The 26,547-nt window shown below is 40.3% G+C and overlaps 2 protein-coding genes across 8 annotated transcripts in view; both read right to left on the reverse strand.

Moving 5' to 3' along the window:
- sfxn5a (sideroflexin 5a) overlaps positions 1–15,203 on the reverse strand; it is a 21,632-nt gene extending 6,429 nt beyond the window's left edge. Inside the window, exons 1-13 of one of the 4 annotated variants that reach the window (XM_005728676.2) lie at positions 15,045–15,203; positions 12,110–12,178; positions 10,994–11,071; positions 10,230–10,256; positions 7,447–7,501; positions 6,915–6,940; positions 6,719–6,772; positions 6,185–6,241; positions 5,999–6,064; positions 4,607–4,697; positions 923–1,038; positions 632–717; positions 277–342 (exon numbers count right to left, since the gene is read on the reverse strand). In XM_005728676.2, the coding sequence (XP_005728733.1) occupies positions 333–342; positions 632–717; positions 923–1,038; positions 4,607–4,697; positions 5,999–6,064; positions 6,185–6,241; positions 6,719–6,772; positions 6,915–6,940; positions 7,447–7,501; positions 10,230–10,256; positions 10,994–11,071; positions 12,110–12,178; positions 15,045–15,092 (783 nt within the window). In that variant the 5' untranslated portion in view covers positions 15,093–15,203 and the 3' untranslated portion in view covers positions 277–332. The other 3 variants (XM_005728674.1, XM_005728675.2, XM_013909684.1) reach the window with 3 other exon arrangements.
- Positions 15,204–16,175: 972 nt separating this feature from the next.
- The window catches only part of rab11fip5a (RAB11 family interacting protein 5a (class I)), a 33,947-nt gene continuing 23,575 nt past the window's right edge, over positions 16,176–26,547 (reverse strand). Inside the window, exons 4-6 of one of the 4 annotated variants that reach the window (XM_005728678.1) lie at positions 22,091–24,037; positions 20,546–20,690; positions 16,176–19,135 (exon numbers count right to left, since the gene is read on the reverse strand). In XM_005728678.1, the coding sequence (XP_005728735.1) occupies positions 18,878–19,135; positions 20,546–20,690; positions 22,091–24,037 (2,350 nt within the window). In that variant the 3' untranslated portion in view covers positions 16,176–18,877. Of the gene's footprint in view, positions 19,136–20,545; positions 20,691–22,090; positions 24,527–26,547 lie in introns of all 4 variants that reach the window. The other 3 variants (XM_013909710.1, XM_013909709.1, XM_005728679.1) reach the window with 3 other exon arrangements.

The raw sequence follows: 26,547 nt of genomic DNA on the forward strand, positions 1-26,547 counted from the left end.
CAACATCTTTCTGCCTTCAGTCGACCGATACATTCACAGGATAGCTTTATTAGGTGCACCAATCGGTGCTAGTATCGGGTTGGTTCCCGTTTTGCCTTCAGAATGGTCTTAATTCTTCATGGCAGAGATTCAACAAGACGCTGGAAACATTCCAGACATGTTGACATGACAGCATCACACAGGTGCTGCAGATTAGGCAGCTGCATGTCCGAAATGCAAATATCCCATTCATATTCAAGAAGCCAGTCTGAGATGATTTGAGCTTTGGGTTATCCTCCTGGATCCTGGGAACGGGAAGGTCATCAACAATACTGCTGTGTAGGCTGTGGCTTTTAAACAAGTCTGCCAAGAAAACACCCCAAATACCATTACACCACCACCAGCCTGAAACATTTATATAAGGCAGGTGGGATCCTACCATCCGAAAGCTGTAGCAGGAATTGATTGACACTGAAATGGCAGCAGATCAGCTGTTTCTGAAATACTCGGAGTGGCCTCTGCATCATCAAGAATCACTTCTCTTAACAATTCTGATGCTGGATTTGAACTTCTGCAGGGCGTCTTGTGTTAAACAGCAGCTGAACAGGTGGAAACACACAATCGCTAAACTAAGTTGAGAAGTGTTTCTTACTTTTCCAGTGCAGACATGATCAGGGGAGGAAGCACCAGGATTGGCATGGGCATGACTACTCTGGTCAGGGCCGTCTCCAAGAGAGCCTGCATAAAAAAACATAAACCAGGAATATTAAAAAATACAAATAAATTTGCTTTGAATCTGGGAAACAATGCACGAATACTGAGGTGTGAAAGCAAAACACTTAAACTTTAAATTGTTTGCTATTTAAAAGCATTATAGTGCATATGTTGCTAAACAGCAATACCAATAACATGATCCATATAATCTTCAGAGCTGAGGACATACATGCCTGGCAGCTACTCTTGATGTTCCCACTACGTTGCCGTTGTTGTCGAGCACGCTGATGCCCTCTGACAGCTCAGAGTGTCTCATGAGCACCACGTTGCAGACATTTGCACTCGCTGTGAAGACAGAAGAAAGTTTTTTAAGATCAAAGGGAAACGTGCCACTAGGGATGTAACATACAGTCATATTTGGAATGAGGAAATCGTGATGTTATGGACAGAGATAGAAAAGGTTTTTTTTAAAAGCACCGTTTTGACAGCCTTAAAAGTAATCAGTCTACTAACTGATAAACAGGTTTTCTATGAAGACGCCCACTGGAAAAGGGAGGTTTGATTTCCTTTTATAAGTCCTATAAGGATGAAGGACTAAACTTTGTTTGTTCTGAACTGCATGGATGGATTCAGAAGTTGCACATATTCTTTTTCAAGATGTAAACTCCACATCAGTGTCCTGTGATTATTAAATATTTGCTCAAAAATAATGAAGCTTCTTGGCTCTAAGGATGGTAATATCAGTCAATGGGTCACATGGCTGGGTCCACCACTTTGATGAAATTCAGAGTGACTAACCTCTGGCGCTGACTTTTCCTCTTGGATTTCTACGAGCGTGACCTTTTGTTTTCTTGTGAAATATATTTAAAAATCTGGACTGACATTAAATTTACTACAGACCCTGATGCGCTACAATAACTTTGATGAGCCTTTAACTTTTTATCATGAAGTGAAAAATCATCATTTGTCCAAAATGTTGTAATGTAAGAATCAGCATAAAACTAACTATAGAACTGGCAGCAAGGCAGTAAAACTGCAAGGACACTCAGCTGCCAACAAGAAATAATAATACTTTAACACACAGACTGATTAAAAAAAAGAAACTTACAATACCCGTACATAATGTTTCTTTCAAATTATATCATATAAGGCTCGAATCATCACTTATTTGTTTCCTTTTTGCTAGAAAAATAGGAAATAACTGCAGTGTGTACATGCAAACATGTGCAAATATACACAGAAATACAGTATATTAGGCAAAAACAGAGTTTGTACAATTCTAATGACATTTAAAAGTCAGTATTTGGTGTGACGTCATTTATTCTCCAACACAGGCTGAACTCTCTTAGGCACTCTCCCCACTGACTGTAGCCCCAAAGCTTGGCAGAGCCTCCGCCGTGCTTCACAGATGGCTACAGACACTCACTGTTGTACTTTTCTCTCGATCTCCTCCGTCCACACTGACAATGACTTGAATCAGACTTAAAAATTGCTTTCATCACTCCATGAAGCCTGTTGCCACCAACTTTCAGTCCAGTTCTTGTTCAGTTTGTCATACTTCAGCCTGTTCTCCTTGTTTACTTTCCATAAGAACAATGACAGCCACCCGTCTTTCACTGACACATGGATCAGCTGACGCGTTGGCTGTATCACTCAGGTCCCGTGTGAACCCTTTGCTGGATTTTTTCCTATTTCTTAAGGATATAATTTTCAGATACTGTTAATCAGCTGTAGACATTTTTTAGGCCTGTCACAGTTTCCTCAAATTTTTTGAAGTCACACTGCACGCCACGCTGCAATAGGCCAAGCTGTTGACTCTCTGGTAATCACCTATTACTCAAGATAATTCATTTTAAAAGATATAAAGAAATGAAGCGTGGCTCAAGACTTGCACAAGACTATTCTTTCAAATGAAATAACCTATTAACTACATTAACTCAAGGATTGGCACTAGACCTATAACACAGATAAATAATTTCTGTTTGCATATTTACATTAAATATCTACAACTGCATGTTATTTGCACATTTTTGGTTACACAATAATGTTAGATGAGCAGCCTATCATTGATCTACAGTCCATTTTAACACATCAGGATATGCAATTAGGTCAGAAAACACCACAGCTTAAGAAATCGCTTTTGCCCTTGTTCCCTCCTGTAAGGAAAATCATCTCTTGTAAAAGAAGCTAACAGGCTGAACTGACATTGTTATGAAAACTCCAAACTGCCAATTACCAGCGCTGAGTGTCCCTGTGGAAGACACTGAACTCCTGTTTACTCTTCTCACTCCTCAAATGAAGAACATTATTGCCATGTCATCGTGTCAGCGTTCAGAAAACTGAAGCCGTGCCTCTGCGAGACTCTGACACACAACAGTCAGATCACAGAGAGGCTGGCAGGTTGACAAACAGCGGCGTTGCTTCCCTCTGATTATTCACAAAAACTAAAATGAACACAAATGTATGTTAATATAGATTAACCTTTCTTCTTGACTCTAATAGGAATAAGACAAACTCATTTTAGAGAGTTTAGTGGTGCTGCCCCGAGCCTTTTTAATTTAAGACAACAGCGTTCAGAGTTATCTCTACTAAAGGCCGCAGGGCTGCCAGGTCGCTTTGTGAGGGGAATTCAATTGACTGAGCAAATAACTCTTTTTACCTATAAGGGATTTTTTTACCCAGACCAGTTAATAATAAAAAGGGACGAGGAACAAGCAGGAACAAACACTACAGTTAAATAGAAACTCTTAAACACATAAATAAAAGCATCAAAGTTAAATTACTAAATTAAATTGATAAAATGCAAAATCTGCACAGCTTAATGTTGAAATATCTGCCTGTCATTTGTAATTATTTAAAATAATTACATTTGTGTACATTTTAATCATCATCTCATAACTGGTGGTACACTCACAGAAATACATCCAAGAATTTTTTTGTACATAATTACTTTCTAAATATCACAAATAATGACAAATAAGACAACAAATAATTAACCCCCTAAATTTCTGCCAGCGTGGCTTTCCCTCCAGTTAAGGTCTTCATAATCTAATTGAATGACAGGCCGCCGCTTGATTAGGTTATTACAAATAAATCTAGCCTTAAGTAAGCAAACAAAATCAAATGGGCGAAAATTCAAACGGCCCTTTGCTTTCGTTCGCTTCAATTAGCCATTTTAATTACCTCTTATATTGGCCTAGCAAAACAACAACAGGAACAACAATGAACAAACAGAAATCAGGTAAATGAGGCCTTGACATAGACGCCACTTTAAGGGTAATTATCCAATTTGTTTGCGGCAGCAGAGTTCTAACAAGCAGCCAATTACCAGGCAAAGGCTGCGCTGTAGAAACCTGTTGATTTAATTAGAAGAACCGCCATGGTAAGGAAAGGGGGGGGCAAGCAAACAATTTAATTATGAGCCAGCAGCCCGGGGCATTCTGGGACACGGGTCTATACCCCTGGGTGTGATTGTGTTTGCGGGAGAGTGGCATGAAAATCAGCTTTGTGGCTGCACACACAAAGCCGGCTGTCAACGCAACGGTAAGCCTGCAGAGAGGAGAGCGGGCGGAGGGGAGCGGCGTGAGACAAAAATCGCTCTATTTAGCTTTCATACAGGGAATTATTGTGATCAGAAAACAGCTTAAATAAAAAGGTATAATATATCAAGAGCAAGGAAAAGAAAACAATCAGCTTGTGTGTGCGTTTTTTTAAATATACCTTTTAATAGCAATTATTGCAGAGCTGTTAGCCAAAGGCGTTTCATTTGTTTCTATAAAACCCCCAATTGTTTTATTACTATTACTAAAAAATATCTAAGCTATGACATTTACTTGAAATGTCCATCCAGGGCTTAACCCTTCTCTGTCCCACGAGAAGCTCACCTGACTTTTTACATTTTTATTTAACTTACCCACTGCTGGGAAGGGGATGAACCTCTGCACCAAAAGCCTGGTGGTTGGGCTGAAGCGGCTCGCTCTCTGGATTAAAACGTTTAACCCAACCTGAAGATAAACCAGACACAGATGATATGATCAGACACTGTGTGTGTGAAAAGCCAGCACAGAAAATTTGGAATTCAGAGCTCTTTCTTTCAAAGGGGATGAGCAGAGCACGAGAACAGCCACCACCAGGCTTAAACATACAAGCATCAGAAAAAGGATCACTGGGAGAAAGTGGACTAAAATTATGGGCAATGTGTTTAAACATTTGATGAACGTAACTTTGCAGTGTTTTAACATTTCAGATTGGTGCATTCAAAAGGCTATATTCGCTCAAATAACACACCACCACGCCACTTCATCCTCCAGCTCCCTCTAGCCCTGCGGGGGGTCGTCACCAGAGCGGACGTTTAATTGGAGCGTGCCTGCCCCCCTCCAGGGATGTCGTACCAAACTCCAGACACCCCGCAATTTCTTTCTGTGCTTGCTGCCATTGTCAAGCCTGAGGGCATCAGCCGGATGAACACCCAGCAGGACCAGTAATTGGCTTGGTTGGAGCTCCTTGTCCACACTAAGGGTTGTGTCAGGCAGGTGTGTGAACGGGTATTACGCCCCTATGACATTTTATTCTGTGGTGACATAGAGGTAAGAAGAGAGGTTTAAGTGATTGGGATATTATGAAGTCTGCTTTTTTTATAGTTATGTTGATATCCACCTTATTTGAAATTTTGCCATTTTGGATATTTGGTGTTTAACTCAAGAAGTAATGCGGTGAAAGACCACATGCTGAAACTGCACAGAAGCCCAGATTACCAATATTTTCTTCTGTTATCAAGGTGGTTACAGGAACCCTTCGTTTAGTGTATGTAACAGACAAATTAATAAATAATCTGCAAAAAAAAAAAAGGCTTATTGGACATTTTTTTCCCCATCTGTGGGTAATGAAGGGATTACAAAGACCTGCTTCTATACATTGTTCCTAGTTTCAGTGAATTATCAGTTAACCTGATGGATCCTTAGATGTCGAATGAGACTAATACTACTATTTGGTGATTTTCAAAGTCCTTTATAATGGCCGATATAATCAGAGATTTTTTTCAGACACAGCACATACACAGATCCCGCAAATAGTTGTTAATGAGTCTTTAGTCCACAACAAATCATGGATTTCTCATTTACATTACTTGGATCAGCTGGTTGTTGGGATTGTGGTGTTCCAAACATTTGTTGCCAGCAGGGAAGTTGCACTGTTTTGGTAGAAAAACTATGCAACATCAACACTCATGCCAAGGTTGAAGGCTTTACTTTTTTGGTTTTTCCTTTATCAGTCAACACAAGTCAACACAAGATTTGCTGGGACTTACAGCAATGGACACTGCACTGGTAACCGCCCCAAGGTATCCCAGCAGGAACTTGGAAGCTGGAGCTGGCTAAAGTGGCAGAAAACAAGAGGAGACAACATTATAAAAGCACTTTAGCTGAGCAACAGAAAAAGGCATTTGTAATGTGTGTAGTAATGGGCCAGCTGGGATGCCATGCAGGTACAGTACCTTGGAGGCATTGCGGTTGCTGTAGTTAACACAGGCATTGTGACTTTGGTTCAACCACTGCCGTACAAAGGAGAGGAAAGGGAAAAGTATAGTAAGATGTAATAAACTGCGATAATAATAAGTTTCATTTAAGGTGATTCTCCTGTGCATTTAAAATCAGCTAAAAGAAGCATGTTAACCTACAGGCTCAGCCACTGGCTCTATCAAGCATACGAGCAGAATCAGTGACAGAAGAGACTCCGTTATTTAAACAGTGGCAGCCTCTGTCTCACACCACCCGGATTTCTTATAATTAATTCTTAATTTATTCTATTCATTATTGTTTCTGCTTTTTTAAAGCATTTTCCATTAATCCCGCAGCTTTACAACTGATCATTCTTAGTTTTATCAAAACAAAATCACATCATAGTCAACACTTGCTCATTCGTTGTTTTTCTTGAGGCACTGCCTACAGCATATGTGCCATGTTTACAAAGTGAAGTAATTTAGAAAACCAAACTTGTACTACGCCAGAGATGAATTTCGAAGAAATACCTGCCAGAAGACGGTAGATGCAAGTGTTTGATTAGGGAGAAGGAGGCCAACAACCTGCAAAGAAAGAAAGAAAGAAAGAAAGAAAGAAAGAAAGATTTCATAAAGGAAAATCAATAACTTATTATTATTATTTGTAGCATTGGTATTGTATGAGTGTGTGCTTTGGAAAAACAGAGTTTATGAAAACCACTCTTACCACTGGTGTGCCAAACGGGATAAAACCTGGTAAAAGATGATCAGTATTACCACTCTTACAATTTCGCCTCTACCCTTTTTCTCAGATTTACTATAAATCTATTCTTTTGTGCAGAAATGTCCAAGCCCTTCAAAAAACACTGTTCTCTTCTTTCTAACTTTGGATCATGAGGCCAGTTCCTATTGGTCTGACATTCATGTGGTATGTTGGTAATTACATGTTAATTGCTTCTGTCCTTTCCTTCTTTTCTTTGTTCTCACTTCCACTACGGTCATCCTACAAAAAGGGTGCTTTCAAACTGAACCAAAGTGCTAGCATTTGCTTCTTCACAAACCCCAAGTAGATCTCTGTCAGCACAGCAGAGAGGTTTTAATCAGCGCCCAGCTGAGCGTGACCTTTTCCAGGCCTGAGACAACCTGAAGAGCCCTGTTGAGCCATGACAGTCTCTAAGGTGAAGACGCCTCCGTATTGGACCACTTAAAAGCCCCGAGATTCCCCTCCACTCCAAAGTTTCCACTCTTAGATACGCTACCTGACATCCGAAAAGGCATGAGGATCTTCTCCCCTGTGTCGGGGTGGATGATGGCCTGTAATAAGTGCATAATGATAACAATCAGACAGTAATGAGCACCGAATGATTTGGGTTAAGTCAGTTCATATGACTTATAAAGAGAGCACTGCTGTGAAAATAACTAAAAGAAAGTTACTGCTCAGGGTATTTAATATTAACTTGAATATATAAAAACCACTGAGAAAATGGTTTCAAATCAATAGATTAACCAGTTATTGCTAATCTACTTATTTATTTACATCACTCATTTAATCATATTTCAGGAACAATGCATTGCACTTGGGGAGCTTTTGAAAAATAACCTTACTCCTTTGACAAATATAACAGTTTGACATGTTTGCAGTAATTCAACAAAATTCAACAAAAGTTGTTATCTTCACAAGTAAAAGAAAAATAGTGACTGAGTTGTCGGATACAGTATAACGCTTTAAAGCAAGCCAAAAGTATTCACCACAGAAAAAGCTCCCTTTAAGAAGCTAAACATGCTAATGCTAATGTAAAATACTTGGAATAACAATATGCTGATGCATAAAAGTACGAAACACCAGTGTCATTACCAATTGTGGGGTGCCGTAGAAACCGAACCCTAACATTTAACACAATAATTCAAATTCAAATTCATATGTACAACAAATCTAATTTCTGTTATGGTTTGGGTAGCGAGAGCTATCGTTTTTAGCATGTTAGCATGCTATCATCTTCTAATTTATATTAAAACACAAAGTAAAGTTGAACCAGGCAGTTTTCATGGACAGTTAAGGGATGTCTAGTGAATGAAATTTATCCTGCAGACTGCCTGCACACACTGTCAGCTGAATGTACGAACTGGTTGCAACCACATCCAATGGCTTAATTAACTCCCCCGAAACAGGGAGCAAATTTTAACAGCAGTCTTTTCAGCTAGACTAAGGTACGAGGCATTTTCAAGGTTTACCTTCTCATCTACCACACAAGAAAGCATTTGATCAGTTTCAGAGTCATTCTACAACATTACAACAACTTAACCAGACGGTCAAAGTGATAAAGAACCACAGGAAGGACCAGCAACGATTCCAGTGTCACTGAGTGAATCTTGGATGACATAAAGAGACAGAAGCAGCCAAAAGGAATTATGGCAGGTATTTCTAGACAAATAGGAGACTAACTTTAGAAAGCCCATTTACTTTTAAATGATTTTAGAAGGATTGTGGGGTGTTTTTTGTCAATTCTACACAAATATTCAAGCAATTACACCAGACATTATCCCGTCAGTTTGCTATTCCCACTGTTACAAAGTAGATAAGACAGATGATGTGTCTTTCCCCCACTGCCTTAACACTGATCAAATCTGCAGATTGGAAAAGAACGAAAGCGATTACACTGCTTCCTCAGGCTCATGGAGCCAAGCTTCGACTTGTGAAAGACCACATACGTACATGTGATAGATATACCACTATCATGGCTGAATATAGATTTTCCTCTTAGTCTTGAATGAACTTGGGATGCAGTAAGAAAAATCTGGAGACTAGTTTAAACTATAATGATCTACAAACTACACAAAGAGTTCTAGGTCTTTAACACTCAGAAAGAGTATAAACCTTAGAAGCACATAAATAAGGCAAGCACCATGCTGAAGGATAGGTCGGTTTTGGGGAGTTTTGGCAGTTGACAACCCTGAAACCCTGCAAGAGCACCAACTGTTTCATGTTCTCATACAAAAACAAACCTGGACGTAAGCCAGCCTTCAGTGTTCATATGGAGCCCAGTTTGAGCCGGATTTGGTTTCATTCCTGCAGAGTGTGAAATTGTTTATGTAGACTGAACTGCATATCCTACACATGAAATGGAAGCAATAGCAACCATAATGATAAAAGAAGAGTTACTTACTTAAGATTTGTCTGAACAACCCTTTATACACACATTAAACCTGACCCAAAGACAAGTTTATGTCGACAAGATACATACTTTAACGTAAAGTCCACTGCATCCCATCCGTGGTTTAGAAAATTAGTTCTAAAGATGAGAGGATACTTATGGTTCATCTGTATTTAGAGTGTTTGATTAGATCCTTAAATACACATTTTAGTGTCGAGTTCAATATGAGCAAAAACTGAGATGTAACAGCTTTTAATTTTTAATTTTCCAATGAAAATGCACATTTTATAAATGAATAAGGTGGACGTGGGAAGTCATAAGATTTAAACAGCATCTACATGAAAGAAATGCCAAACAAAGTACAAAACTAATTTCACAGTGCTGACATTGCACTTAAAAATACATTCATTAAATAATTCATCTATTCATTACATTAATTAAGTTTTATTAAGGTGAGGCATAAATATCAAACATATAAATCTCTGGCAGTGTTGGACGTTGGCAGTTTGTAAATAGATATTAAAACTTTAAATAATTTTCTCCCACTTTAACCGGCTGCACCTGTAGTTCAACGACTGTCAGCCGTCTTGCAGAGCTGGCACTTCCAGCTAATTAACACTGGAGGTAAAACCGCTCGCCTGCTTCAGTGTCTAATTTTAATGTAGTTACTTCAACATGGAAGCCTTTTTTAATGTTGTTTTTGTACACTCTTTGGTATATTTGCGGTATAAGCACGTAACACCAGTCAAACCTTACCCGCTTCGAATGACGTTACTTTTTTTTGGAGTGTTTCACTTAGATTGGACCCAATAATGACATTATATAGAGATGGATCGTATTTCATCTGCTTCTCTTAATAGACAAAGTAAGCAAAAACAGAGAAATCTTACCTGCTTTATTTTCTGGGCTTGCCAAAGCTGTAAAATAAAATAAATAAGAAAAAGTAGAAAGTCTTTCAATGCTTCTGCGTTTAAGGGGGATAGTTTGTCTGTCTACAATATAGTTTGCAAATTTAATATGTAAAAGAAAATTACATTAAAAATTACATTTAAAAAATGATGAAATTTCAATTATTATATTTTGCAATTATTAACAGGACTGTACGGTTAATAATATTGTTGAAATTAAATTAATTAAAAAGACTAAATTTGGTTTATTTTTACAATTAAAATTGTTTGTAGTACATCAGCTATTGCAAAAGCAGTAGACTTGAAAAGAACAGATATTTCAAATTTAAATATTTCATCTGAACGTTTAAACAATTAAAAATATTGACTGTAAATACCTCCTTAGATAAAATAGAAGGTTAAGTATATTCACAGAGTCTGCTTCACAGAGAAATTACTGTACAACTAATAACGAATAAGTTGCTTCAACGGTGTAAATAAAAACTAATTATTAAAATGTTGCAACAATATAAACTTCGTTCATACCATAAATATTTCCCTGGCACAAACATTAAAGCAGCTGTTTTTGATTTAGCATTCAAAGGCCGGTTAGTGCCTGCAGTGCACAGATAATCCACTCAAGGGCAGGAGACACATGTCAGACTGCACAGAAGAGGCTTTTCAGAAAGGTTTGCAGCATTTCAGATGCTGAATTCTCACAAACTGATGTTGATGTGAGTTTTCAACTCAAGCTGACGCATATTTACCTGAGCATCCGTCACTCCCAGAGGCAGAGTTCCTTGCTTGAAATGGTCAAGCAGCTCGACGCACTCCCACAGCCGTTTCTGATGTGACGGAACATGAGAGTCAATAAAATGTGAAACCAAGTCTGGCCACTCTCGCCTCTATGTCAGCTTAGATGTGTATTTACACTCCTGCTATAGGCCTCAATGTGTGATAATTATGTTTTACTAAAACCTCCGTGATGATTTTCATGTGACAAATGAGTTCCCTAAAAGGTAATGAGGAGCTTACTGTGGTGTGATCATTGTGTAATATGGAGGAAAATACAAGGTCATGAGGCCCAATTTGTTCTAATGAGCTCGCCATCTGTGTGTGTATGTGTGTTCACGTTTCTGTAATTGTGCGTGTCAGTGTTAGCCGTGCACTTTTTCTTTTTTTTTTTTACTGTATGCACAGGAGGTCATGTGTGCGTGCGACCGAAGGCAAATCAGGGCTGTCCCTGTTCCACTGTCTGCATTAGGGGCAAGTTGAGGCGATGCCTGGCCCAGCAAGGTGTCATGTGTATCAGTGTGGGTGTGGGTGAGTGTCTAAGCATATGCACTTTCCACCCCTCCCAGCAGCCCCATATGTCCACACCTCATCACATCCCGGGAGGTACTGCAGCTATTAGTGTCACCAAAGAACCCACTAACAGCTTCATTACCCAGAGCACTAGAGCTGTGATGGCTCCATGAGCAAAATTACCACAACACAACCAAGAACTGTGGAAATGTTGCAATGAGCAGAGCAGCCTAACATTTACAGAGAATATCCTGTAACCTAAAGGTGGCACATTTGCTGGCAGTAGCTGAGAATCCTTCATTTTAATTATACCTTTGAGGTTTTCTTCCTTTAATTCAACACCTCCTTCAGTAAATTTTGGCTAATGTTGAATCCCACAAGATTATTGTGCTGCCGTTTTAGCCCAGCTAGGAAACCACTGCGGCTATATAAAACCTGACTTCTCTAAAGATCACCATCACAGATCATCTAATGGAGTTTAATGTCATTTGTATGCAGATATTGTGATACTGTGGCTAACTTGGTAAATAAGCAACCCACGCATGTGATCCATGTAACAAATCCAAAGGTTTGTTTACCTCTGTCACAAAGAGCGTGCTGGGGTCAATCACGTCCAAGAAGTGCCTGAACCGGCCAAAAAACGTGTTCTGAGAGACAAACGAAATGCACATTCATTCATTCATATACAAAGCAATTGTTAGCAATATTGTTTTTTTATTTAAAGACCAAACATTAAACTGCAGATGCAACTTTAAATATATAATCAGTGGAAAAATCCTGATCTGGAATGTATAAGTTCAGAAAGTCCAACTTTCCACCCAGTCTGCATATAAATTGTTGATCAATTATATGCAGCCAAATCATGATTATGAATCGAGAGCCATGGAGATTCCAGCTGTCGCCCAGTAAACAGCAATATTACCGCTCGCCAGCTGTTTAAACACGCCAGGTGGAGCCTCCTCATTAATGCCAGAGACAAACTGTTTCCTATCTGCATCTTTTGCACACTCGAAACTACTCACACCGTTTTGCAATTAATTCTAATAACGACTGTGCCAGAAATACCTTTCGAGAATTTATTCATAACCGAGCATAAGGAATAATTTAGGGGAATCAGCAACGCGCCACGCAGCCTCGAAAGCCTCCTATCCCTCCCTAACTGGAGTTTAATTACACTAACTGCTAATTTGGATGAAAATCTGGTATCTGACTCACTGCTGTGCCTCGTGACTTCCTGAACATATGGATGGTTTGTACAAACATGGCACAGGGGAAAAGTTGTTAAATCTGGTACATTCAATTACCCACCAGTGCCACTCCAGTTTGACCAGTTTGAGTCGATACTCAAGTGGAACAGACTTGTCTCAGCTTTACTGGAAGGGTAACAGGGGCTTAATCTTATCATTATGTTGTATCAGATCCTAATTTATGAAGACGCAGCCTTTTGAGTTGGTTTCCACATTTCAACTTCGTCTGAAATTCCACTTTCAATGGAGTAAACTTAACAGTTTTAATAAAAGAAAATTCAAAAAAATATCTCCATATAATAATTTCACAGGATCAAAATAGGGAATGCTGGAAATTCAATTTTTCCACAGTTCATGCCATACCGTTATACCGGAGTACAGATGGAGACCTCCCCAACTTAGACCAATAGAGTTGGAGTTAAATGCAAATCACCTCAGTGATGGTTAAAAAACTATGAAAGCACAGAAATTAGAGCTACCAAAACAAATAACCATCCTCTGGAACAAGAGATTAAGCTTTGGTCTTTTTCAGGACATTGTCGTAAACCCTACAGAAAATTCCCAGCAAACCAGTACTTTCTAAAATACTCAGACCAGCTCACCTGGCACTCAAATCACCGTTCGTCCTCATTCAGAAAATTAGTTTATGAGCAGAGAACCTGCCTACATGGCAAAATGCATGTGGGCTAATCACATATTTGTGTTGACCAGCAGTTGGACAGGTGTACCTAATAAAGAGGTTGGTGAGTGTATACATCTTATGTTCTTCTTTTTCATTTTTACTGACTCAATATATTTGTGTACAAAAATACCATAAATTGCTGTAAATGTATATTTATAGCAGACTAAAAAGTGTATTACACAATAAATCTTCATTTTCTGCTAAAACTTAACTGATTCACCTGGGCGATGGTTTTTGTTACATGTGGCTTGTGGTGCTGAACCGCTATACCCCATATAGAGAGCCGTTTATGACATTTGTCTCATTTATCTAAATGAGGCATATAAAAAGTCAGACACCAAAAGAAGGTCGTACAGTTCAAACTGATAAAGTAATAAACATTTCTCTGAAAGAGCCTCGAAGGTGCAGGCTTGTGTGTATTCGCTTTTGGGGGCACTAGGGTTGAAATATAAAAGGCTAACATAAGATGGAATAAAAGCATATCTCATGGGATACCTGTATGATATCAGCTGACCTGCATATTTTCTGTTAGCACATACAGTGAGGGTCAAAAAGCATTTGAACAACAACACAGTATTTTGCAGTTTTAGCTCTGTGTGCCTCCACAGTGGATTTAAAATCAAGCAATCAAGGAACTATTTAACAATTACAGATATTTTTCAGGAGCTAAAAGCTTGTTGGATCAACATAATTTGAAATAAAATGACTGTTTTTAATACTTGGATGAAAATCCTTTGCAGTCAGTGACTTTCTGAAGTCTAGAATCATTGAAAAATATTCAGTGTCTCTGACTCGCTGCTTTCGATGATTTTCTGCACTGTAAATCGCTTTCTGATCAGTTTTGCAGCATTTGTGCCGAATCGGAGCACAGAGTATATCCCTGTATACTTCACATTTCATCCTGCTACTTTTATCAGCAGTCATGTCATCAGTAAACACTAGTGACCCGGTTCCTCTGGCAAGCATACATGACCGTGCCATAACATTGCCTCCACCCTGATTGACAGATAATGAGGCATGTTTATCTCCTTCTCCATACTTTCCCTCCCTGCACACTGTAGTACAAATTCATCTTGCTTTCACCTGTACAATGATTGACACCAACCACTGAACAGTTATTTTTAAACCCCTTGAATAGAAGCTGGAAGCCTTGACCTTAATCACATCTTGATTTTAAGTCAAGAGGTGGTGTGCAGAGGCTAAACTACAAAAAGCTGCGTCGCTGTCCAAACATTTATGGACCAGCTGTATATTACAGATTTTTACAAGTTTACCTTTGCTCTTGTGATGCGTTCAATGCCCAACTTCACCTAAAGCCTTTGGGATACAGCTTTAAAAGTCACAAGGCTTCACCTAAAGTTATGGTATGACTTTCATTTCAAAAGCGCAATAAGATATGATATGGTATAATGGTCCTGATATGGGTTTAAGAATCCGCCCGCGGGACAGCGCATCTAACCACACACACGCATAAACACGCTGACACGGTGAGTGGGTGTGGTCTGTTTGCCACGCAAATTATGTCCAAAAAATATATTTTGTTACAAGTGTATCTGTTTATGATCAGATAAAAACTGCAAGTACCTGGTCGAAACGAGACTTGCCATACTGGAAGGGCGGATATTCAGACATGCCGCTTCAAATCACCGCCAGCCCTCTTCTTCTCTGAGATTATTAAATGTTTATTTCTTTCTCACCCTCCAACTAACTTTTACAGCTGTGGGACTGCCGTCAAACAGTCAGCTGGCCAAGTTGCACTGTTGGAAATGTAGTTTTTCCGGTCTGCTTCGCTCTGACAGGACGTGGCTTTAACCCCTTTACAGGATAACTACATTTCCCAGAAGAGCTTGAATTGTTTTCGCCTCTTTTAAAACGGGAGGTTAATGTCGAAAGACCTGCACTGGGTTTGGAGTACAACGGTTAAAAAGAGAAATGTTCTTGGTGAGTGCGAGGTTGCTTGAGCTTATAGAGGATAACATACCCCCTAGTGGTGGTTCTGAGGAGCAAACAGTAGCAGCTTGCATTATACAAATGTGCAACAGGGTAACCCAGCAGGAGTTGGGTTTGGTTTGTAAATTTGAGTTCAAAGTATATGATGTCATGACACACGTGGTTTTTAGAAATTATGCATGCTTAAAATTGCTGGTGACTATGCAGTATTCAGAAGAATATCAGTCCTGGAGGTGTGTGAGAGCATGTACAAAGGATAATAAAACTGCAGGAAAAGATTCAAAAAGGATATAAAAATTTTTTATTGTTAATAGTGAAGAACACTAATGAGTTCAGTGTTCTGGTGTAAAGGCTACGAGAGGTATTGTGAAATCTCCAATAAGATTTCAGCTCCATCTTTTCAGTGTTTTAAGAAGGTGGAACTAATAAAGGCATGACAAATGGGTGAAATCATGTGTATAATATGAGCCCAGTCACTGTCGGTGAAAGGTTCCCAAAAGACAGCGTTCAACATGACATAGCAAGATCACTTGTTTTAATATATCACATTTTATTCAGTTACTACTTTGAAGAATATGCTCAATCTAAAAGAGTCAAACTAGTTAAAGAACTACCTGAATGTCAGGAACATCTATAACTCTGCTGTTTTAGCAGCTTGGAATTGGATGCAAAATTGTAAGAAAAAACCCAGAGTGAAAGATTCTGAGTGTTTTTAAACAATCAGTGGAAATATGGAAAGAAATAATTACCAGAAAACATACGGTGAGCAAGAAACACAAAATATTCTTTATTAAATATACAAAATTTGTGAAACAGAATTGCATCACGGATTGTAAACTTTCCAATCTTACATACTACCTCAAGCACATTCCACCAGCTACACAGTTGAGGAGAAAAATACAATCAGTTTAAACTGAAATGCAAAAAAACCAAAAAACAAAACAAAACCTCTGTAAAATGGAAGACGTGAAAGAGGATGTGCCGAGTCACACGTAATGTGCAGTCTCTACAGTCATCTATGCAACTCGATTTCGCAATCGCACAGCAGGACTGAGACGACGGGATAGGTCCGGATGCTTGTGTATGCTCGTGTATGCTTTGAGCTCACTGGCTAGTTATCTGTCGTGACGTTAAAAGTAGGCCGAGTGCTTAAATCACGGAGCGATTAGAAAGTGCAGTACGGTGTAAAGAAGATCTAACTATACCGATACCAGACAGACAGGTACAGTTTTATTCTGACAGTTAAGTAGTGCAAGAACATCCACAAATGCTGTTAAAAGTGGCATCATATCAGAATACTTTATGGTGTATCACTCTGCTCCATAGATTAAGTTTCAAGGCTTCTTTTTAAATAAATATGTACACACTATATTTTTGGCATTTCACAGGAAATCACTGTTTCTACTCATTTTCTATTGTTATGCATACATTGTACTTTTGTGCAGCAGTGACCTAAACAATATCAAAACAAAGCATTAGAAAAAACAGAGAGAACAGAAAAATATCAGTGAACAGATGGCTTTTCTTTCCCAAAACCTGCCTCGGGCCCCGACAAGTTCAAATGAAGTGCTCGATTCTCAATGAACACCAAAAAACAAAAATAAGGCAGCATTTGGCATTTCAATACGGCATATATGCTGTAGAACGCGGTATATATCCCTTTGTAACACCTGAAAGCTGTAGCGATATGTGTGCTTGAGCAGAAGCATATGTGACACCCAAGACACTGAGGGAGGGAAGTCAAGTACCAGCATGTCGCAGGCATCTTCTTCTTAACGTGGTGTCGAGAACGCACACGTGGGAAGGCAGAAGCATGAGATCAAATAGCTGGGATGGCTGATCCTGATACTGACTGGATACTGAGTGATACTGTCTTCACCTGATAACACCGTGACCCATGCTAGAATCAGTTAGCTTATGTGGCTGAGCATAACATGCCCAAAGAACAGAAAGAAGAAAAGAGGAAAAAAAAGAGGACGGAAGAAGCAAATAAATGGGTGAAAGAAAAAGAAGAAAACACCATTCACTTGCTGGCTAAGAACACTTTTGAACATTCAAAGGCTACAATCAGTTCCCAGTAATGTCCACGTGACAAAGGCTGAAATCTGCTCATTTGGTTTGTAGTTTCAAACACGAGTCAGAGCACTCGGTACTTATCAGGGAACATTAGTAGAGTCTTAATCCAAAACCAAACACGCACACGCACAGACACACACTCTGGAAATAGTGGCACGACTCAAACGTTGCAGAAAGCCATACCAAAAGAAACATATCAGTGGTTTTGCACATTTTTATCATGAATTTGCCTTTTTAGTTCACTTTGCATGATTTCTATTTGAAGATTTCTTCCTTCCTTCCAGATAGCCAGACTTTTGAGATCATTTCAATCAGGTCTCAACTTGCAGACACTTGAAACTTTCCCTCTATTGGAGGAAATGTTATGGTGCCTTTGTTATTTGTTAGCAGTGTTTCCATTGCGTACTGCAGCGGCTGCTGTTGGCGCTTCATTCTGACTCTATACACAGGGCCCAAAAAAGCCAAATCCAACATAAACTTTCACAAGTTTTACACATGAACTCCAGACAATGCAGGAGAAACTGGGTTAGGGGATTGCCCAGTGAACTGCTCAACACACAACAGGAGATACTGCTGCAAATACTCAATGTGGTTTTCCTTCAAATGTCAGGATTTTTAGTCTCTTTATGTCATTTTTGGCTTTTGAACTGGCAATTGAGCTAGCAACATCTCATTGCACTCCATAAAATGGCGACGTTTTCTGTTAATGAGCTACTATGACATGTAACAAGACAACAAAATGCTCACCCTGATCGATCGTGTCTTGAGAGGCTTTGATTTTCATGCCACAAATAGCTGAAACAATGTCTGCCTTGAAAGAGGGGAATCAATCTACTACTTGACTGCATGCTGAAAAAAGGCCAACAACTGATGGACTAAATATGCAAAACCACCAGTATGTCTCTTCAGGTTGCTCTGCTCAAGCTACAAAGCTGCAACACTCACGAGGAAGTGTTGGTGTCGTTTCATCTCGAGTGAGGATATAGTCGGATAAACGTCATGTGGACTGAAACCCTACAATTTTCTCTCTTTTGTGATAAGGTGATAGAAGTGACAGGTGAGGTGAGAAGGAAAATTAATTGTTTTACAATCAAGATCCCAAAATTGAAGCATCTGGGTTTTTTAAACCCACCATCTGGCTTTGTGAACCTGAAAACAACCTGAGGACGCGCTACATTCATAAAACCACTCAGACCAAACCCTTCACCGAGGACGGGTTTCAGTACAGTAAAGCATGCCAGCTGGAAAACGTCGCCTCGACATCTCTCAGTGCCTAAATATTTGTATCAAAAAAGACAGCATAGCAGTGAAAAGACTAAAGAGCTGTTGTGGAGGTTAGAGTGAACAGATGCAACGTGAACTGCAAACCCTCTACCCCCCGCCTGAATTCGTCACTTGAATTTGGAGCGCACTTGCAGGAGGGTGGGCTTCTGCTCCATGATGCGCACCAGCAGTGTGTCAATGTAGTCCTCCAAATCTTTGACCTGCGGCTTCAGTTTCTTCAGCTCCGTCTCCCGCTTGGCCAGCAAAAGTTTCTGACGTTCATACTCCGCCTTCTGCCTCTCCAGCTGCGCCTCGCGTTGCACCAGCAGGTTGACCAGTTCGCTGTGGGTCAGGTGGTAGTATGACCCCGCTCCTTCTGTCAGTGACTTAAGACAAAAAGGGAAAAAAAAGGACAAGAAAGAAATATTAATTTAACAGGTACAGCCTTGTGTCTTTTCATTGCACTCATTACTGAAAGCTGTAGCGATATGTGAGATTCAGGCGTTACATAGCTACCTTGTAGAAAGGAAGTCAAGCTTCCTGGAGATTTCAAAACAAGTTTCTCAAGGTTCAACTACAGGCCCTGCTTTTCCCCCCCTATTTTTATAAAGAATATTGCGAAGGACATGCCTGTTCCTGAACTGCACCTTTATACAGATGATATAATACCCTACTCAGTTAGCTCTTCTCTAAGTCAGGCCATTTAGGAGATCCAGACTGCTTTTGAACTGCTGCAGCCATCATTGCCTGGTTTGAAGTTGCTTCTTAATACTAAGGAAACAAAACCTATGCTGTTCACTCCCAGATCTCGACAGTGGCTAGGACTATACTGCCTCACAGCAAGAAGGTCCTGCGTTTGAATCCACGTATTGGTTGGGGCGCTTCCGTGTTCAGGTTCTCCTTGAGGTTTTTCTCTGAGTGCTAGTGCTTCCTCCCACACTCCAAAGACATCCTGGTTATTCTAAGCTGCCTGTAAATGTGAATGGGAGCATGAAAGCCTTTTTTCTGTCTGTTAGCCCTTTTCATAGACACTCCACCCCTACCCCCGTCTCCCAACCTTAAACTGGATTAGTGGGGAAAAAAAACACAGATGGACAGACTAATGAAATATCCCAGATCTCAAATAATCTCGGTATTCATACGCTAGGAGAAGACTTAGTGTAAAAAGGGTAATCCTACAAATACACGTGTCTTGCTGGATGATAGACTTTTCTTTAACATCATATTGTATACACACTGGTTTTTCTATTATCAGAATAGGGCCTTTTTAAAATTTAGCACTCAGGAAAACACTCGGACATAATATGTTTTTAAAGGTTTTCATTATGATTCTATTATTTGTTCTAGACTTCGTGTATCACAGTTATTTGTATTTCATATCAAATTCATTGTCCAGTACACATTCCCATGTATTTTGTGGTCTAGACAACGTCACTGGTATAACTATATTAACAAATCCGTACTGGATAAGCACCCCCCTTTTTATCTCTTTATTTACTTAACATTACAAAAAGCTACTATGATCTTCACTACTTTAAATATCTCCTCATTAGGGCACTGAGTTTTTTGTTGTTATGTGTTTTTAAGGTAGTAGGACCTGGTTCTCTTATTTTGCACTGTGTTCATGGAATAACTTTCAGAGGACACTAAAGCTGAATGCGTTTGTCTCGCTGGGAGAGCTCAGAACTCTTATAAAATCTTCTGTTACTACAAAGTACAATTCTTATAACGTAAGCCATTTTATTTTATGTTAGTAGTTTATTTCAATTTTTTTCAATTTTTTTCAAACACTGTACCTTCTTCCTTTCGCCCTCCTGCTCCGTCAGCTGGCTGCTCCTTCCGTGGTGGATGGTGGACTTTAGCTTCTCCAGGCCTGTGGCCAGCACTGACCGCTTCTCCTCAGCCTGCATGGCAGTGGGCAGGGGCTTCACTGGGTGGGGGCTGGATGTGACAAGACATACACATAGTCACACCACCACACTTGATACAACACCGCACTCTGACTCTTATATTTTATATCAAGTTTTTTTTCAGTTGAGGTTAGGTGAAAAACCCGGTTGCCATACTGGAGTTCCACAACTCTTGGATATATTTAACTTAAAAAAAAGCCAACTATGCTTCAACAATATACATCAGGACTATTTCTGCATGTGAAATGATGATCGCAGCTACATTAATAATAACCCAGGATTCTACAATATAAGTGTAATACTGGATTCTAGCACTTCAGCCCCAAACATCTTCTTAATAAACTAATGCAAGAAACCCAATCAGTCCGTAGCTTAAAAAAAAAAAAAAAAAAGGACTCACATCAGCCACATGGTGGCTGTGAGGAGCTATAGGCTGACAATAGTGCATTTTACTACTGTAACGAACAGAGACAAGAAAACCGTCTTGCTGCTTTGTTACACTGATTTGCATGCAGGGCAACAAACAGCCAAAAACTAGCCCTCTATTTGAGTCAGCTTAAAGGATCTTCTGAAACTCTACAGTTGACCTGCATTCATAGGAAATCTGAGTTGACTTGCTGAACTTTCATGCTCTCAATCAGCAACAAATCTTTCTTTATTCCAGGTATTGCAGGTTAAGCTGTTATTTAAACGCAACAGATTGGCCTGTGGACCTCCAGGGTGACATCAGGTGCTTAAGGACTCCTTGCTTTAAGTGATTAAGACCAGAGGAGGTTAGACAGGTGTAAGATGTCTTATTAAAAGAAGTAATGGTGAAAATTGAAAAGACCTTAAAAACCGAGAGACTTAATTGCATGCACTGGTGCAATCAATCATGTAGAATTGTATTAAATATGTTATTACCCGGAGGTGGAAAGGAAATGCTACCAGTGACAAAACAACACCTTTTGTGTCTTGCAAAAAAAAGCCTGTTTTTTGCTTGAGATTTTGGCAAATGAGGATGGCTGTGTGAGAACTCTAGCTGGCCCTGTGGGGAAAGGGGAGGTATGTGAGTGTTTGTGTGCGTTGTGCGTGTGAGTGTGTGTATTCGAAAGGGAGTTGGAGGTGTGTGGTAGGAAATGGGGCAAAATAATAACTGCTAATTGGCCTGAGGCTTTTTTTCCCCCTCCCGTTACCACAGCCAGGACACATGAAAGACACCTACAGAAGAGTTTTGTTAACACCAATGTTGTTGTGTGTGTGTTTTAACAAAGTGAAGAAAAAAGGGAAGATCACACCACAGGGATGAGACAGGATGTGCAGTTGGCGCAGAAGAAAAGCAGGCGGAAGCAGAGCGCCAGAAGGAGACCAAAGAGATGACAGGATAGAAATTTCTGCAAGTAGTCCTTCCTCTTCACCTCGTCACCAAGCACTGAGCATGTGCAACCTCACCTGTTCCGCTGACTGGCTGCCTGCTGCTGCTGCTGCTCTGCCTCCTGTTGCGGTGGCATTGGCGCTGTGGCTTGCGTTGAGCTGGGCGGTAACCTCGCTGAAGCGATGGCGAAGGGAGAGAAGGCAGGAAGCGCTACAGGGGAGCAAATACTTTCAGGAGCAAGAGAAGGAGCAAAGGAAATCAGAGAGGGAAGGTCGGGGCCTGGCTGAGACGAGGTGGAACCCTGTACCCCGCCAGGATCACTACCAAAAGAGGGTAGGAGGAGCTCGTCGAAGGGAGTTGCCAGTGTGCCCTCAGACTGGGAGCGGTGTAGTGTAACATTCTGTGTAGGAGCGCATATCGAGGACGTAGCATCCGAGACCTCACCAGCACTCTTCAGATTACAGCTCATAAAAGAGTCCGGCTGTGCTGCAGGGAATGATTGCAAGTCTCCTATTGGGAAGGTTGGCTCAAGAGTCGTCGTCTTGTCCTGAGCAGCTTGGGAAGATGCTTCAGATTTGTCAGTTTCCCCGATTTCCCCATTAGATAACTTGGATGCATTTGTAGAATCCATTAAGCCCAACGCAGCATCTGCAGTTGTTTTAACATCCTTCAGCTGCATCGTCTCATTTGGCTCAGAGACGCTGGAACTTTTGGAGGAAGAGTGAGACACGCAGGTTTGGTAATCCTGTGAGTCAATACTGACATTCAGACTTTGGAGAAAGCTGCTGGAGCTCTGATCAGATATCCGTCTGTGCAACTGAGTGTCATCAAAGTCTTGGCTAGGACTGTTTGCAATCTGACTGATGTTGAGTAAATCACCAAGGCTGCTAAATGGCACATGAGAATTGGGGCTAACATCCTGGCCTGCTAAATGAGCCCTCTCAAAGGGTTCAACCAATGAAGCCTGCTTGACATCAGGGGAGGAGGTTGTGATGTGTAATGATGGTAGTGTGGAGGATCTTTCTTGATCTGGAGTTGCAGGATTCCTCACTTTAATATTATTGTCTTTAGAGCCATCATTTAAATCTTTAGAAAAATCCTCTATAGAGACCTTTAAATCATTTATGTTTCTTTCTTGCCCTACATTGTCCGACTGTGAAAAGATGATGGACTTTAGTTGTGGTTTAGAGAGTTCAGGAAACAAGTCAGGGTATACAATATTAGAATTGTTACGTGTTTCAGCATCTACACCATCAGTTCCTATCTCCTCTGTGATTGATGGATGTGGATGCCCAAGTACTGTGGGCTGTGGTGCCAAAGACCCTGCTGAACCACTCAAGTCTACCTTTCCGCTATCCTTAGGCTCAATAACAGTTTGCTGAACAACATCAACTAAAGATAGATCATTTGACCTGTAAGTAGTGTCATCTTCAGATTCTGAGCCCCTTTTATTTTTTACATCCGTTGACCCAAAGATGTTGCTTTCAGTGTCTTCAAATGAGGATGCAGAGACTTTATCAGAATAAGAGGAAACACATGACAGAAAATCCTCTTCTGCTGAACTGCCGAGACCTGAAGAACTAGGATCTGGAGAGCTGCTGCTGAGTTGTACAGACGGGGTGCGGCAAGGAGCTCGACTCATGTTCGTGTCGGGTATTTCACTGGTAGCGCTGGTGTCCTGATTAGTTTCAGAGCAAGTGTTCAGTTTCAGAGAGTTAGTGGAAGTATTTAAAGTTACATCATTGTGCTCAAAACTTCTGTGTTCTGGGATTGTTTCAAGGAATTGTGGGAAAGTGTTATGGTAATGCATGTTAGTGTTGGTCACTTGGCTGGCTAGCTGATGATAATGCAGTGCATCAGTCACATTTGTGTTTCGATCGGCTTTATTATTGCAGTGTTCCAGCAGATGGTCGCTGGGTGGTTTTTGCTGCGTTTTGCAGCCTGTGGAGAGATCCTCAGGAGACTGCAGCCTGCCAGCTGCAAATGCTTCAAAGGATTCGTCCCACTCTGAATCCGGTTCCACACTGCTAACAGACATAAAAGGGTTGGATGACTTCTTGAGTAACGGTTTCTTTCCTTCCACGAGAGTTAGAGGAAGTCCTCTCATCCCAGCTTTCGTGACCTCTGTGCTGCTTGCATCAGCATCAGTGATGGATTCCTCGGCAGCTGAGTTGCCGTGGGTGAGGACAGAGTTAGAGTTACTCGGCTGTGGAAAGAGTTGAGCTATAGGGGGCCGGGAACTGGAAAGATAGGGCAGAGGAGGCGGTGTAGGTTTAAGTTGCTGAGTGGTTATCATGTCTTCATAGAAAGGGTTGTGCTGGATTAGAGAAAAGAAAGGGTTGGATTGTGATATAGGGGGTGGTGAGGTCGGTGAGTGGCAGAAAGGATTAGTATGGTGCAGGTTTGGAACCATGGAGGTATGCTCTACAAGGGGACCCAGAGGGTGGTGACTAGGTGGAAGAGGTGGTAAGTGGGGATCAGTGCTGGGTTCTAATTTAGGTGAGACCACCAGGCTGTGAAAGGAAGGCACACAGTCCTCTTGATTAGTTTGGATCATTCACACAGAATAACCGCACGCTGAAGAGGGCTTTTCTGTCTCAAATCACGATTTAAAGAACATACTTGTACAGAGTGCTCACATGAATCAAATCAGTCGAAGCTGCGGTCCCCTTTATTCTTTAAAACCACTACTAATTAGTATATAAACTGAAGTGGAAGAGTTTGCGCACACAATTTGAAGCCAGGAACACACATCAAAAAGCTGCAGCAAAGCAAACATAATGCCAAAAAACAAAGTGCATGACAGCATTAAGAAATTGAGAGAATCATATTGGGAATGTCCAACTGCTGTAATCATCTACTATAAAAATCTATAAAAACCTTTAAAAAAGCATGTTTGTTATCGTATTTTCCGCACTATAAGGTGCACTTAAAATCCTTTAATTTTCTTAAAAATCGGCAGTGTGCCTTATAATCCGGTGCGCCTTATGTATGGTAAGCTACCAAGCCGCACCGCTTGATGGATTGTCGGAGCATTATGGCTACCATAGTCAGGGAGCCTCGCGGAGTAATCTGGGTCCAAAGATCCGTTTACTTCAGGTTCTATAGTCAAACAAACACTGAGGCACACCGAGAGTTAAAAACTGCCTAAATCCTTTCATCTTTAATAAAATGATCAGCGTTGCTGCTTTACCAGGTGTAACAATTAAGTTTAACATCCTGGCATCCATGAAAACAGGATTTATTAAATTTAACAGGGTTAGAAGTTAGCAGAATGTTAGCAGGAAGTTAGCTCACTCCTTTTGCTTACCTATACCATTTTCTGACTGAGAGATTTCTGGAAAAAAATTAAAACTATCACTCTGCTCTGCTCTGCTATCACTTGCAACATAAATAAAGATAGAAAACTAAACAGCAATGACGTTTGTAGGGTTACTGAAGTTGGGCTAGCTGGTATATAATGCTGTGCTACGTGATCGCTAGCGACACAGCTATTTTAGCATAACATAAACACTGGAGGATGAATGCTAACCTTTTTCCACTCGATAAAAGTTAGTGTGTTTTTGACAAATGCAATCGCATGGAAAGATGGTGTAAACGGACCAAACTTCAGTCAGGAGAACGACTGAGATAATCTATCCACAATACGAGGTTAGTCATTAATGTAAGATAAGATAACCTTTATTAGTCCCACACGTGGGAAATTTGTTTTGTTACAGCAGTGGACAGTGCAAAGTTACATAGCAAACATTATAAGGCGTTTAATGCGCCTTATAATCCGGTGTGCCTTATGGTCCGAAAAATACGGTAAGTAAGACCTTCAGTTCCAGGTACACTTCATTGAAGACTTTAATTGAAAAAGCTGAATTAAAAAACAGATATTACTTTTTAATTGTTGACATCAGTCATATGCATGCACGTGTCTTCACGTCTTCCATCCAAAACACTTTGCATCTAAAACATTAATGGCCGTCTCTTCTCTGTTTTCATTGGCCCTTCATGTAATAATTTGCAAGAAACGTTGACGCAGCTAGGCGTAGTCATTGCTTAGCGCTAAATGCACCAACTTGGCACCTTTCTCAACTCCAGTATCTAAAAGCATGTGGGTGCGTAGGCTGAGAAAATGTATAGTTACAGAGGCAGCAGAAAGGCCCTGTGTGTACTATGGTCCAGAATAGCTGACCCCTTACTTCTACGAGCAGGTGCTTATCTGGCCAATATTTTGTTTACACTCTGTGTATGAAAATATTACGACATCGACTTATTTTTTTCCCCCCCACCTTGGTTAAGTAAATTGATTTAAAAAATTTAAATCATAAGTTTTGGGAGACCTGAATGAAAGATTAATAATGTATTTACTACTATTTACCACCGACAGCAGTGCAGAAAGTGCAGTAAGGCCTGTGACACCCCCAAAATAAATTACCCACTTAAATACAGTGGGGCAAAAAAGTATTTAGTCAGCCACCGATTGTGCAAGTTCCCCCACTTAAAATGATGACAGAGGTCAGTAATTTGCACCAGAGGTACACTT

The sequence above is a fragment of the Pundamilia nyererei genome, unplaced genomic scaffold (genome assembly GCF_000239375.1).
Source record: "Pundamilia nyererei isolate P.nyererei 1_Seehausen unplaced genomic scaffold, PunNye1.0 scaffold00029, whole genome shotgun sequence".
Classification (NCBI taxonomy): Eukaryota; Metazoa; Chordata; class Actinopteri; order Cichliformes; family Cichlidae; genus Pundamilia; species Pundamilia nyererei.